Source organism: Rhipicephalus sanguineus, chromosome 1 (assembly GCF_013339695.2).
Source record: "Rhipicephalus sanguineus isolate Rsan-2018 chromosome 1, BIME_Rsan_1.4, whole genome shotgun sequence".
Classification (NCBI taxonomy): Eukaryota; Metazoa; Arthropoda; class Arachnida; order Ixodida; family Ixodidae; genus Rhipicephalus; species Rhipicephalus sanguineus.
The window spans coordinates 15,482,558-15,495,833 of NC_051176.1; the positions used below are offsets into that span (position 1 = coordinate 15,482,558).

Sequence of the window (13,276 nt, forward strand, 5' to 3'; positions counted from 1 at the left end):
ACTGAGATACTCTCCATTAACTCTTATCCCTAACTCTTCCCAATCTAGGGCCCTGAAAACCTCCTGTAAACACGCGGTGAATAACATTGGAGAGATCGTGTCTCCCTGCCGTACGCCCTTCTTTATTGGGATTCTGTCGCTTTCTTTATGGAGGACTATAGTGGCTGTGGATCCGCTGTAGATTTCTTCCATTATGTTTATATAGGCTTCGTCGATGCCTTGATTCCGCAGTGCCTGCATGACTGCTGATGTCTCCACCGAATCAAATGCCTTCTCGTAATCTATGAAGGCTATGTATAGGGGTTGGTTGTATTCCGCGCATTTCTCTATCACCTGATTGATAGTATGAATATGGTCTATTGTTGAGAATCCTGTACGAAATCCTGCCTGGTCCCTTGGTTGATTGAACTCTAATGTCGTATTAATTCTGTTAGCAATTACTTTTGTAAATAGCTTGTAGACAACGGACAGTAAGCTTATGGGCCTGTAATTTTTCAGGTCCTTGACGTCCCCTTTCTTATGGATCAAGATGATGTTGGCATTCTTCCAAGATTCTGGTATTCTCCCCGTCGAGAGGCACTTCGTATACAGGGTGGCCAGTTTCTCTAACATAATCTCTCCACCGTCTTTCAACAGGTCTGATGTTACCTGATCCTCACCAGCTGCTTTGCCTCTTTACATTCCCTTTAGGGCTTTCTTTACTTCTCCTGTCAATACTGGCGGGATGTCAGATTCCTCTGCGCTATTACTCCTTCTTACGTTATCATCCTGAATGCCTCGGCTGCTGTACAGATCTCTGTAGAACTCATAGCAGGGAACAGCGCAGAAACACGAGACAAGAGAGGTGACAGGACTTGGCGCTGGCTAACAACATGAGCGTTTATTTCGTAAGTGCACAAATATATACGCTTTTTGGGGAGAAGGAAATAAACAAAAGAGAGAGGGGGGAAGTCAGCGCATGCGTCCCAACTAGTCCATGACGGTGCTATGATCACGTGCGGAGATACTTAATTTCCTTGTCGGTTAGTGCGATCGATGGTGTGCTTACACATGATGGTCCAATGGAATGAATTGCGAGTGCTTCATAGATTTCGCGGGCTCAGCTATCACGATATCTGCGCAAGATGCGCGTCTGATCAAAATTTAGGACTGCAGCCACAGTCGGCACAGTGAATAGCTAAATTGCTTCCAGTACGCGCCTTGAGGTTGTTCTTGTGTTCTCGCAGACGGTCGTTGATGCAGCGGCCCGTCTGCCCAACGTAAAGCCCTCCGCAGGACGTAGGTACCTCGTAGATCACTTCAGTCTTGCAAGGCACAAACTGCGTTGCATGACGCTTCTTGCAAGTGGAAGGACTTTGGCGAGGGGCATTCACCTTCCTGCACAATGAGCCCAGCTTTATCGGTGCCGAAAACACCAGCGCCAAGTTAGCCAGCGCCAAGTCCTGTCACCTCTCTTGTCTCGTGTTTCTGCGCTGTTCCCTGCTATGAAGCCAAGCCAACAAGCTCAAATTTACACCCTTTTAAAGTACTCTGTAGAACTCTTCCGCTACCTCAACTATTCTATCCATATTGTTTGTGACCTTGCCTTCCTTGTCCCTTAATGCATACATCTGATTTTTGCCTATGCACAGTTTTGTCTTTATAGCTTTGAGGCTTCTTCCGTTCTTTAGAGCATGCTCAATTCTCTCCATATTATACTTTCTTATGTCGGCTACTTTACGCCTACTGATTAACTTCGAAAGCTCCGCCAGCTCTATTTTGTCTGTTGCATTTGAGGCTTTCATAGCTTGACGTTTCTTAATGAGGTTTTTCGTCTCTTGGGATAGCTTACCAGTGTCCTGTCTAACGACTGTACCCCCGACTTCCACTGCACACTCCTTGATAATACTAGTCAGATTATCATTTATTGCGTCAACGCTAAGGTCGGTTTCCTCGGTTAAAGCCGCGTACCTATTCTGAAGTGAAACTATGAATTCCTGAACTTTCCCTCTCAGAGCTAGTTCATTAATCAACTTCTTGCGTATCAGTTTCTGCCGCTCCTTCCTCACGTCAAGTTGAATTTTAGATCTTACCATTCTATGGTCACTGCATCGGATCTTGTTAACTACTTCCACATCCTGTACAATGCCCGGGTGGCCGCACATTATGAAGTCTATTTCATTTTTAGTTTCGCCATTAGGACTCCTCCACGTCCACTTATGAGTAGCCCGTTTTCTGTAGAAGGTATTCAAGATGCGTAAATTATTGCATTCTGCAAACTCTACTAGTAACTCCCCTCTGGCGTTTCTAGAGCCGATGCCATATTCCCCAACTGCATGATCTCCAGCCTGCTTCTTGCCTACCTTTGCATTAAAGTCGCCCATCAGTACAGTATACTGTGTCTTTACCTTACTCATTGCTGATTCTACGTCTTCGTAGAAGCGTTCAACCATTTGATCATCATGGCTGGATGTAGGCGCGTAGGCCTGTACCACCTTCATCTTGTACCTCTTATTAAACTTAATTACGATACATATCACCCTCTCATTAATGCTATAGTATTCCTCTATATTGCCAGCTATATCTTTATGAATAAGGAACCCCACTCCTAGTTCTCTTCTGTCAGCTAAGCCACGATAGCATAGGACGTGTCCGTTCTTCAGCACTGTATAAACCTCCTGTGGCCTCCTAACCTCACTGAGCCCTATTACATCCCATTTAACACCCTCTAATTCCTCGAATAGTAGAGCTAGACTGCCATACACAGGTAGCTGTGTATGGCAGTTATCAAAAATCATTTGGGTTTTCCAGTCGCTTGCGAAGGATGCAGTTTTTGTAATGTTGATGGTGACACGTACGATTGGTGACCTGCCTAGGCATGCAAAGTTTCTCGTAAATGAACGCTTTTACATTTATTGTCATATGTTTTCAGAATTTAAGCAACGAGTTAGAATCCTGGAAACGCCCATGGTGATGGTGCAGCACCAAAGCCAGCAATTCGATACAATACAGCGGCCACTCTGCAGTACTGCATCACAAGTTGCAAGAGAAGAATATCTATTGAGCAAAGTTTTTGAAGACTGGGATGCCCTTGAGAAGTTTCATAAAAAGCTGGTAACTGACGCAACCATCACAATGCGGCTGGTATGACATTTATATCTTCGTGACGTTTTTGCTGTACATGTGCTGAGAGGCAACTTTCTTGACAAGAGCATGCCTACAGTGGTTTAGGAGCCATTCTTGCAATGGTTCTGTTTATCTGGCGTTAACTCTTCCTTTTGTCAATTTTGCTGTTTTGTTGTCAGTTTTGTTGTATTTCACAATGTCCTGCTCATTATTTCTCTTTATGTCTCCTCTAGTACCCTGCCCATCTCCAGAGACCTCAGATGAAAAGATTCAATCAAAGCAACCTCATTTTGCCAAGCTCCATGGACTCGGTGTTTGAAACTGATATTAATAAAAAAAAGCTTTGCGTTTCACTGTGTGCTTATATTTTCGTCTGGTGTGGCAATTTACTGAGCTTTTAAAAGCTCAGTAAATTTGAAGCACTTACTGCTTCAAAAAGCATACTTTGAGTTTTGTTAATAATTAATAATAAAACTCAAAGTATGCTCTTTGAAGCAGTAAGTGCATACTTTAGTTGTAAGGCTGAATTTTCTCATTCATTTATGGAAAACAGTCACATTGGAAAACCACATTTCCAATGGGCACAGCATGCCTCTTAAAAGCCTTGAATACATTCCAAAAAGAGCCTTGAAGCTGTCCTGAGGTCGACCTGAACGCATACCGAAAGTATCCCTGAATGTTGTTCTCAGGACAACCTGAGTATGATCTGGGGCCAGACAAACAGACTGTATTGGAACCTGTCAAGGTTCATTTAAAGACGACCCCAGGTCGTTCTTTCGTACTGGGTAGGGCATCCTCAGGACAACCTCAGGTCGTCGGGTGTTGTCTGGGTGGGCAGTGGTAGCCGAGGCACGCTGGCAAAGGAGGGGACCTCAACAGGCAACCTGACAAAAGAGGTGTCCGACAGGCACTGCAGGGAATGGGGGGGGCTGACACAGGCTTTGGGCGATTGCCCTTACTGTTGCTTCCTGTTGCTTTCCTAATACACCAAAAGTCTAGTGATTATGGTGCTCGACCGCTGACCGAAGATCGCGGGATCCAATCCCGACCGTGGCGGCCGCATTTTCAATGGAGGCGAAAATGCTTGAGGCCTGTGTACTTAGATTTAAGTGCACATTAAAGACTAGGTGGCTGACATTTCCGGAGCCCTCCATGATGACTCCCTCATAATCCTATTGTGGTTTTAGGACGTAAAACACGAACAATTATTATTTGTAATACACCAGAAACCCCATGATACGTTTTGCTAGGGACGGTATTGTGGGGGTGCTATCACACCCTGTAAAGTCGTTTTCGCCTCATAGTGCACACGCGTCCGGCGTATTAGTCGCAGTTAGCTTAAACAGCCGCCGAGCGAGAGGTGGCGCCAGCAGCACTGCCTGGCAGGAGCGAGGTTATGCGGGTGTTTGAGGAAAGCTCTTTCTCTCGTTTGCTGTTTGGCGTGGCCGTGGACAGACGTCTCTCATGTGGATTTTTTCACGGCCGGTCAGCACAAGACGCAACTACAGTATTAGAGACGAGTTAGGCTAGTTGGCATGAATTAATGATTTGAGGGGACTTTTTTGCACTGCGGATACGCATTCAAACTGTGGATTAGAACAAAACTAGGAATGCCACCGCCCAAACATTGTGCTGCTGCTGCTTATGGCAATGGGCTTCAACTGCCCACAGTTGCAAGGCAGTGTGCTGCCATGACCAATAAGAAAAAAAAAAAAAAAAGAGATGGGCATTGACATTTTGAATTCCTGCTTTCGGTGGTAATGCTGCCAGGAACAGGGGGCGAAGCACTTGATTTTACAAGTTAATGAGGCACTACTGTATGTTTACTTGGTGGTAAGAATAGTGACGCCCACGAAAGATTCAAAATATAGCAGCCTCTCAGACGATTACAGAGCCCAGCATACTCACTGTTTCCTTGAACCCTGCGGTCAGCCACCGGTTCTGGATAACAGCCACAACTGACTGCGGCGGGCTGCTCAGGTCATCAAAGGCGTCCAGAAGGACATAGTCAATCACCACATCATACACTGTCGGGCACACCACCTGCAACATGGCTGCTTTTAGGACAAAATCAATCACGTGATGAGGGAAAGTATGCATCATAAAGTGGTTAATTTTATTATACAGTTAAACCTGCCTAGAACGAACCTCGCGCCTACCTATCTCTACGTCTGTGTCGTGTCCCTTTCTCTTATGTATCGCGCTAATACACACTACCTCCATACAACGAATTCCTCGATATTATCAAGTTTTTCTATTGCCCGCCATTACTCACTAGAAGCACATCTATTTGCGACCCCTATGTAGCAAAGTGGCAGCGGGAGACACCCTAGATATCATGAATTTTTGCCGCCGACAACCTAAAGATTTTGCCTAGAATTTTGTCATTTTCGCATGAGCAGGAGCCGTTTGCATCTTCTGCAGTTGCCCCGCGACGAAAGTGCGAAGCGGCGACGTCACGCGCGGCGCACTCGAAGCTGCGGCGACTGCGGGCGCTCGTTTGTGCGTGCGGGCGCGTGCGCGAGGTGGGCAGGCGAGGCCTGCGCTCCTCGAGCCGGCTTTCTTGCCGCCGCGGGTGCGTGCGCAGGTGTGCCCCCTCCCCCTCCCTCCAAACCTCATCTAGCCGCTCATGGGTGTGACCATGCTAACCGCGCCGGCTTTCTAAAAAAAAACATGGCTGATCCCTCCGTCACAGGAATCGGTATAACACGAAAGTGAAATGTGTCTTCACAGAAGTAGTGCTTATTGTGTAGTGACATATGAGAGCTTGTACAATGTCTATTCGTGTTTGGCAGCTATAGCACCGTTTGACCTGCATGCACCCATGTTGACGCCTAGTGGCATGTCTCCATCGCGACGACTACCGCGCATGATCATGATTTAACCGTTGTGGTAGCTGAAGTTGTGAACATATATTCGGACACAGCGAATCATGAATCCCGCGTAAAGATGACATCAAGTTCGTAATCAACACTGGTACCCGATATGCACTTCTTCAAAACGTCATCAATTAAGGAGAGAAACGGCATGGTGTGCGCTTTCTAGTAATGGGTAACCGACGCATGTGCATACACTACCACACTGTGCTTCAGCAACACGGGAGGCAGAGGTTCGTAGTTTGAGCCGCAAACGCGTGCGTCCCGCTGGCCTCTGTCTCGCTCCACCAAGGTACGACATTCGCCCATCGAAATTGTGTCCTTTCTGCAACACATATTGCAGCAGTTTTGTTAGTCGGTGCTCTCGTAATCGAAGCAGTCGGCGGTGGAGAAATCCCATTGGTGCATGTGGAAGCTGCACTACTCCGATGAGCCGGCGCACGCTAACACGAAGCAAAAGGCAAAGAACTTAGCTGCGTTTAGGGTACCTCGGCGACGCCAGCGCTGCCAGTGTGTCCCTCGCTGGTATCGAGACGCTTTAACCATGACCTCCGATATCGTGCGCAACCTTGGAGTAAGCTCTAGTAAGTGTCGATTGTGACGCATTACTTCTTTTCACCTCTCACAGACGGCGGCACCGCCCCGCCTACCTGCACCGCCAACAGAGAGCACCATGCGAGAGAGAATGTGTGAAAGATATAAGGCGCGTTCGTGAAGTGTCCAGCATCCGCCAACGTAGCTTAGTCGATTGAGCGTCAGGCGCTTACTGTCGCGGCCGCAAGGTCGTGGGTTCGATTCCCAGTGGCGGATCTTTTTCTTAATTTTTTCTTTCCCACCCGCTGGTGTCCATTTTATCAAGGTCATATCCCTAACGGAAATACAGTAATACCTCATTAACTCGAACTCGCATATCTCGAATAATTGGCTAAGTGGAAATTTTCCGCGGAACCGAATGATTTCCCATTGGTGCAATGTATATTTATTGCCCTTTATCTCTAAGTATTTCCGTGCCCACTTTCGGTTATCTCGAAATCTTGACCGAGAGTAGAACAAACACTTCGCCGCCGAAACGTTTCACAAAATACTAGCGGTGAGTGCAGCGGTGCGGACGATCGCCACATGTGACGTGTTAAGCAACTCGAGATAGCTTTGGTAGGTGCAAGTGCTACTGAGAGGCAGACCAGCCTTAATCGGTCTTTCTGCACTAAATAAAAAGGCATTGCCGAAAAACACAGCTCTGGTATGTCATTATTTTTCTTTAAAACCTTTACGAAGTGCCACTTAGGCGCTTCTGTTAAGAAAGTGGTCAGTAGTAATAATGTTTTTCGATAGAACTGGACTTCATAGAATTTGCGCAACTTTGCTTATCTCGAACTTTTTTCTGGTTTTTACTACTTACTTTGAGTTAACGAGGTATTACTGTACTTGGTGGACCCCGGCATAAAACACTTTCGTGTTAAAAAATTATGCTTCGAGTTCGCAACGCATATGTGGGGCCGCGCCGCATATAGAGTTCGCTCTTCGTTTTCGATGCCGTGCGTGGTTTGTGAATTTCGTTATAGTATCCAGGTTTAACTGTAATCACTGTTATCATGCTGTTGCTCAGCATTTCTCTCATGGTAAATGAGTGTTGTCTAATTAGATAACGCAAGTCATACTACAGTTGAATCCTGGTAATATGAAGAACACCGTTACAACAATACTTCCGCCACAACAAAAAGTTTGATTCCCCATCAGTCGCTCAAGATAACAAATGCAAAAAATGTCTGGCCATGGAGGATAATTCTCCTCGGTACTTCTACTTGAACCAAGTTTTCACGAGCGCTATCACATAAGGAAAAAGAGTTTGACTAGGACTGCTAAGAAATTCCGATGGCAACTTGACCAATTCTTGTTGCCTCATCACTTTCCAGAGCGGTGCGGGCACATCGCAAGATTCGTGTCTCCATCTGAGACGCGGTTTCCGCTATCACATGCTCATCCTGATAAATCTTTCACCGTTGAGAGATTATCCATCCACCACAATACAGCCGGCGGATTTGATGAGAGTGCGGGCCACAAGAATGCCCACCATGCTTTTGACATAGCACTCAGAACGAAGCTGCTGCTTGTCATCACTAGTAGTGCGATCGTGGATGACAACCATGGCGTTCTGAAGCCACGCGCACGGCCAGTGTGCACCCGATGCAAGCAAAACTACATTCTGCCGCAACCACCATGAACAATATCACAGTCACGTTGACAGCAACATCATCATGATAGAGTTAAACCTGGATATAACAAAATTTAAAAATTCCACCCAAAAATTTCTTAAAAACAGGTTTTCGTTATATGCAGTTTCAGCACGAAAATTCGGATCAGAAACGCACAAATTAAACAAAAGGGGAGCTGAAGGCAGAGCTCACCGAAAACATTTATTTAGCGGAAAAAAACTGCATTATTTTGCTCTATTGCTTGTGCATGAGGGATGGCATTACTGAACGTTCGTAGGACATGAATATAACACTGCCTCATCATCGTCTAGCCGTGGCCTCCGATATTGGCTCCGGCAACGCACCGCCACATTGCCAGAGCTAATCGCGGAAGCCATGGTCTAGCAAACCTTCGGCGTGGCGCACGGCGGCAAACCGTGTGACGAGTCGACCTACGAAGATGCGTCGTCACTGTGGTCTCTGCGAGTTTCCACCAGCGCCTAATCTGACATTTCGGTAGTGACGACACAGTAGTCCACCCAAAAAAAAAAGCCGCAAAGCTGCACGTCGTCAGGGGCTGCTCCATGCACATGGAGTGAAACCATGCGCACGCACATGGCATCGAAAATGAAGAGCGAACGACACGGATACCACGGAATACCACGGATACCACGGGGGGAAGCACGCCTGCGCATGCACCCGCAGCGGCAAGAACACCGGCTGTTGTTGTTTGTGGTTGTGTGGAGGAAGAGACGCTTATTTCTGCAGCCCTGTCGGGAGCACAGCGCAGCGTAACACCGGCTCGAAGAGTGCAGGCCCGCCTCGCGCACACACAAACGAGCGCTCGCTCTCGCCAGGCCAGTGAAAGAAACCCACGTGACTGGTAAAGGAAATTGAGGCGCCATCTATGAACTGGGACCAGAGTTAAAATCTGCATTCTATCTCTTTTCTCCCAACTCTCTTTAACCCCTTCTCTGGCGGGATCAACTCCCTTGCCTCCGGGAGGCGCGCTTTCCGCCGCCTTGCTGGCGCCGCTGACTTTGAAATCCGAAAGAAAGTTTCATGTCTGGCGTTGGTAAGGCGTGCGTTAGCCATTGTCGTTCGTCCGTTTCATGGTGCTCGCTCGCTGTATGCTTGTGCGACGCGATGTTTTACGACTCGCGCTGTTCGTGCATCGTGCTTTCTTGCTCGAATACTTCCAGAACAAGTCCCCGAATATATGTGCCAGCCCCCAAAAGAGCAACATGTGAGCGTGCCCTTTGAGTCGCGGTTTTCAATGTGTCACTTTGAATTCACGTCCATACCGAGTAGCTGTTCTCTGCAGTGGGGCTACAGTTAATGTTTTCAAAAATGACTGATTTGAAAAGGGCACGATGCTGCTTTAATTCATTATATGAACAAGCAGCGGACATGAAGCCCATGCGACGTAACTATAGTTACAGGTTTACAACTCTCACAGAACCGCGTGCTTGTGTCTGTGCTTTGCATTCGTCTCCGGTTAATTACTCGCCATCGCCTATAACGTTTCTGAGGCTCTAGGTAGATGTATGAAAACTTGTACTGCTCTGAGACGAACAAACGAGTTCACTTTTTCACGAGTTGACGGCGCTCTTTATCTGATTGGAACTTGTCAGTTTTCTTCATGATGGAAGCGTCTTTAAAGTATTCCAGAAGGCCACACAGCTGATCAGTGTGCCCAGAAAAAAGCTGCAGAATTGCAGAATCGGCACATTTCAAGAAAAGATGCCATGAATCCTCCGATATCATCCGTTCATTTTCTCCGTGTTCATCATTACTAGCTATATGAAAATCAACGTTTTTGAAAATGTAGTCAATAAAGTGCCGCCAATATTAGTTGTGTTATATGTGGAGTTCATTTTGACATCTTTAAAATTATCTTTACATTACTGTTCTATTTTTAGGTATTTCAACTGCTTTCATTGTTTTGTGTGTTGCAGTGAATGTTCAATTTTGTTAGTAATGATAATTTTGCGCAATATTGTGCACATATATCAGAAGCTCTTCTGCACTTTTGTCAGTACAGAAATTGTTTTTTAATATGTGCCCTAGCATTATGTCCAGCTTTTTATTCCACTGTTCTTTAAGTTCTTAACTTTGCCGAGAACTTTCATGCTGTTTTAGTGATCATATATGTTAATCTCCTGTTAATCTCCTGTTAAAAATGTTAATCACTTCTGTTAATCTCCTGAGCCTGTCTCGCACCACATTTGATGAAAATGTTGATTTTCAGAAACGAGGACAATAAAACGAGACCAAAGACATTTTGTGCTGTGAGTGCAATTCAATCTTTTGCTTTCTGGCACATGCTGCACGACTGCAATGTTTGCAGAATGCGCGATTGCAAATTGCGTATATTCAAATGCGCAATGAACACGCGACGCAGCACCCACAAGCGGATGCAAAAAAAAAAAAAAAAGCGCTGCACACGGGCGAGCGGGTTCATAAAAAAAAAAAAGGAGTAGGAGAAGGGACCGTGCAGCCCGTGCACACAAAAAAAGAATAAAGAAAAAGAACGGCGCGTGAGAGAGCTAGGAGAGGAGGTGCGAGGCGTGGCTGGTGTTAATGTTGCCATGACGACAGATACTGAGTGCGCCGCCATTTCTACAGTTTGAGTTTCTGAATCCCAGCCGCCAGGGTAGTAACTGAAGGGACGTTTGGCACTGCCAGAGCTGACGTCGTCAATTAAGGCATCCTATGGGAGATATACGGAGTAGCATCCCCCTGCTCTCGCCCTGCTCTCGCCACCTCGCCTTACGGTGTACGTTTTAAGGCGAGAGCCTTAAAACGTACACCTAGCGATCAAGCCATTATTTTTTCCTGCGCATTTTTTATTAGAAAGTATTAACAACCCCTCCAGTGACAAGTTAAGCCTTTTTGCGTCGTGAAGCGATGCCTGCTGCCTGCTCAAGAGTGAATTAAACCGCCTTTGCGGTTTAATTTGCGGTTTACCGCCTTTGCGGTAAACGTCGGCAGGATAACCGGTGGTCATTAAGGGTAACTGACTGGATTCCAAGAGAGGGTAAACGCGTGAGGGGAAGACAGAAAATTAGGTGGGTAGATGAGATTAAGAAGTTTGTAGGTATAACGTGGCAACAGAAAGCACAGGACCGGGTTGATTGGCGGAACATGGGAGAGGCCTTTGCCCTGCAGTGGGCGTAGACAGGCTGATGATGATGATGATGATGATGCAATGAACTGACACCGTTTCACAGAAGTGCGGTATACCTGGAGCCGATCATCCCCGGCTAGTTGCCTACTGCTGCAACCGCATCCTGATATGCCATGCAAGCGTAGAAAAACAAAACGAGCAGCATGCAGACCGTACCTTTCGTCTGCCGGGATCCAAAAGAATTTTATGCCGGTGTGGCTTGAAGAATTTCGACACCACTCAGCACAGCACAATTTGTGATGACGGTGTGAATCCATTCATGTGTCTGTTTCGCTGAAGCTTGCAAGGGTTTCGCTGAAACATACTTTACGGTGGTAAAAGCGGCCTTTGGGACACCGTAGGCCGTAGCATGCATGGGCGCGCGACAAGAAACGCCCCTTTTTAGCCGTGAGAGATAGGACGGCGCCGTTCGCGTTTTCCACTCCGGGTGGCGCTCGTATTTTCACAATCTCAGAGCCGTATATGGAGAGAGTCTGACGAATGGGCGGGGCAGTGACGTCGCGGCGATAACGCCGTACACGTCACCGCCACGCCTTTGCTTGGTATATGTAAACTGGTAGCGCAACTTCCGTAGAAGCCCATGTGTCAAGCCGGTGGCTAGTTGTTGCAACAGTCGCCATCTATGTGAGGAGGGGACAAACAGAATTAAAAAAAAAAGAAAAAGGACGTCACAACCGGAAGCGGAAATGACGTCGCATTTTAACGCGATGGGCACGAAATTATGAAATTTTTTGACAGGACGCCGCTTCTTACTTTTTTTTTTTATAGCTTCACGTTCTTTTTCTTATCACTATGATGGCTCCATAATGGAAGCCTACAAGATAACGGGAAGACGAAAAAGACAGATTTGATAAATAAGGTGTATTTTATTGGCGAAATATTGCAGTTGAACAGGATATTACCCCAAAATATATAACACAAATCAGAAGTAGCATAAGAATTCAACGTGCACACAAACCTTGCACACGTGTTGCTCTTGCATCCGTAGACAGCGCAGCGTTTCTTCGCGTAGCGTGGCAGACTCATCGTCCCGAAGGGCGACAGCACGCCGGCCGTGCGCTGGCAAAACACAGTCACTGAAACAGTTCCCGATGGCTGCGATGGGCTATATTACCTTCTGCCAAGTACCACGACTAGAAAACAACGCTTATGCGAGGAAATCGCCTACGGACGACAGGCACAAACCTACTGCGCAAAAACGAGCGACGCCATTTGCATCTGAAAATGCGCAAAACCGTTGGCCCATGTTACCAGACTACCTGCATGTGCCCGCTGTTTCTGAAAATAAACGAAAAAAATTGGCCACTCAACCACATACCCAAGACTAAAGTTTGATTAAAGTAATCTACTAATTTAATTCGTGACAAATAAAATTAAAACTAATGAAAATAAATGTTTAATTATTTTTTGTTTTCATTATTTGTCCCCCGCTCACCTAGTAGCACTTTAATCGTCACGCGGGTGTTCATGTTTGTCACAATAGGTTTCCGACCACTTTTCATTCCGACTTTCGCGACCTATTTAGATTGACCTTGGTCTTTCCGCGTGACGGGCGCACGGCTGAGGTTAGGTACGCGCTGTTCACTCGTGAAATCTAGCGCTGCTAAACAAATTGCGAACGCGAAATTGTGCAAGCACATTGTTATACAAGTTTAATGAAATATATGGAGAGAATAGACGTGTCCAAATAATCGAGAAACTGAGTTGTGTACGCCGATTCGAGTCCACGACGTTCTACGATACGCGCCGTGCTTTTAGAGCGCAGCTCTTTGGCGCCTGTTCCTGCGTTGTCGGGCATCGCCGTTGGCGTCGTCGGCGTAAGTGATAGAGCGAACGAAGACGAAAGACAGTGAACGCGGAGTCTGTCGATATCAGGAGCCACCGGCCTCTATAACCACTCTAACATCGCTTTC

General features: G+C 46.6%; 1 protein-coding gene across 8 annotated transcripts in view; it reads right to left on the reverse strand.

Moving 5' to 3' along the window:
- LOC119389576 (mitoguardin) overlaps positions 1–13,276 on the reverse strand; it is a 500,148-nt gene that overhangs the window by 189,564 nt on the left and 297,308 nt on the right. For 6 of the 8 annotated variants that reach the window (XM_037656941.2, XM_049413593.1, XM_037656907.2 and 3 more), the window contains one exon: positions 5,014–5,148. The exons of the other annotated variants lie outside the window; for them this stretch is intronic. In XM_037656941.2, coding sequence (XP_037512869.1) covers positions 5,014–5,148 — 135 coding nt within the window. The remainder of the gene's footprint in view (positions 1–5,013; positions 5,149–13,276) is intronic. 8 annotated transcript variants of the gene reach the window in all.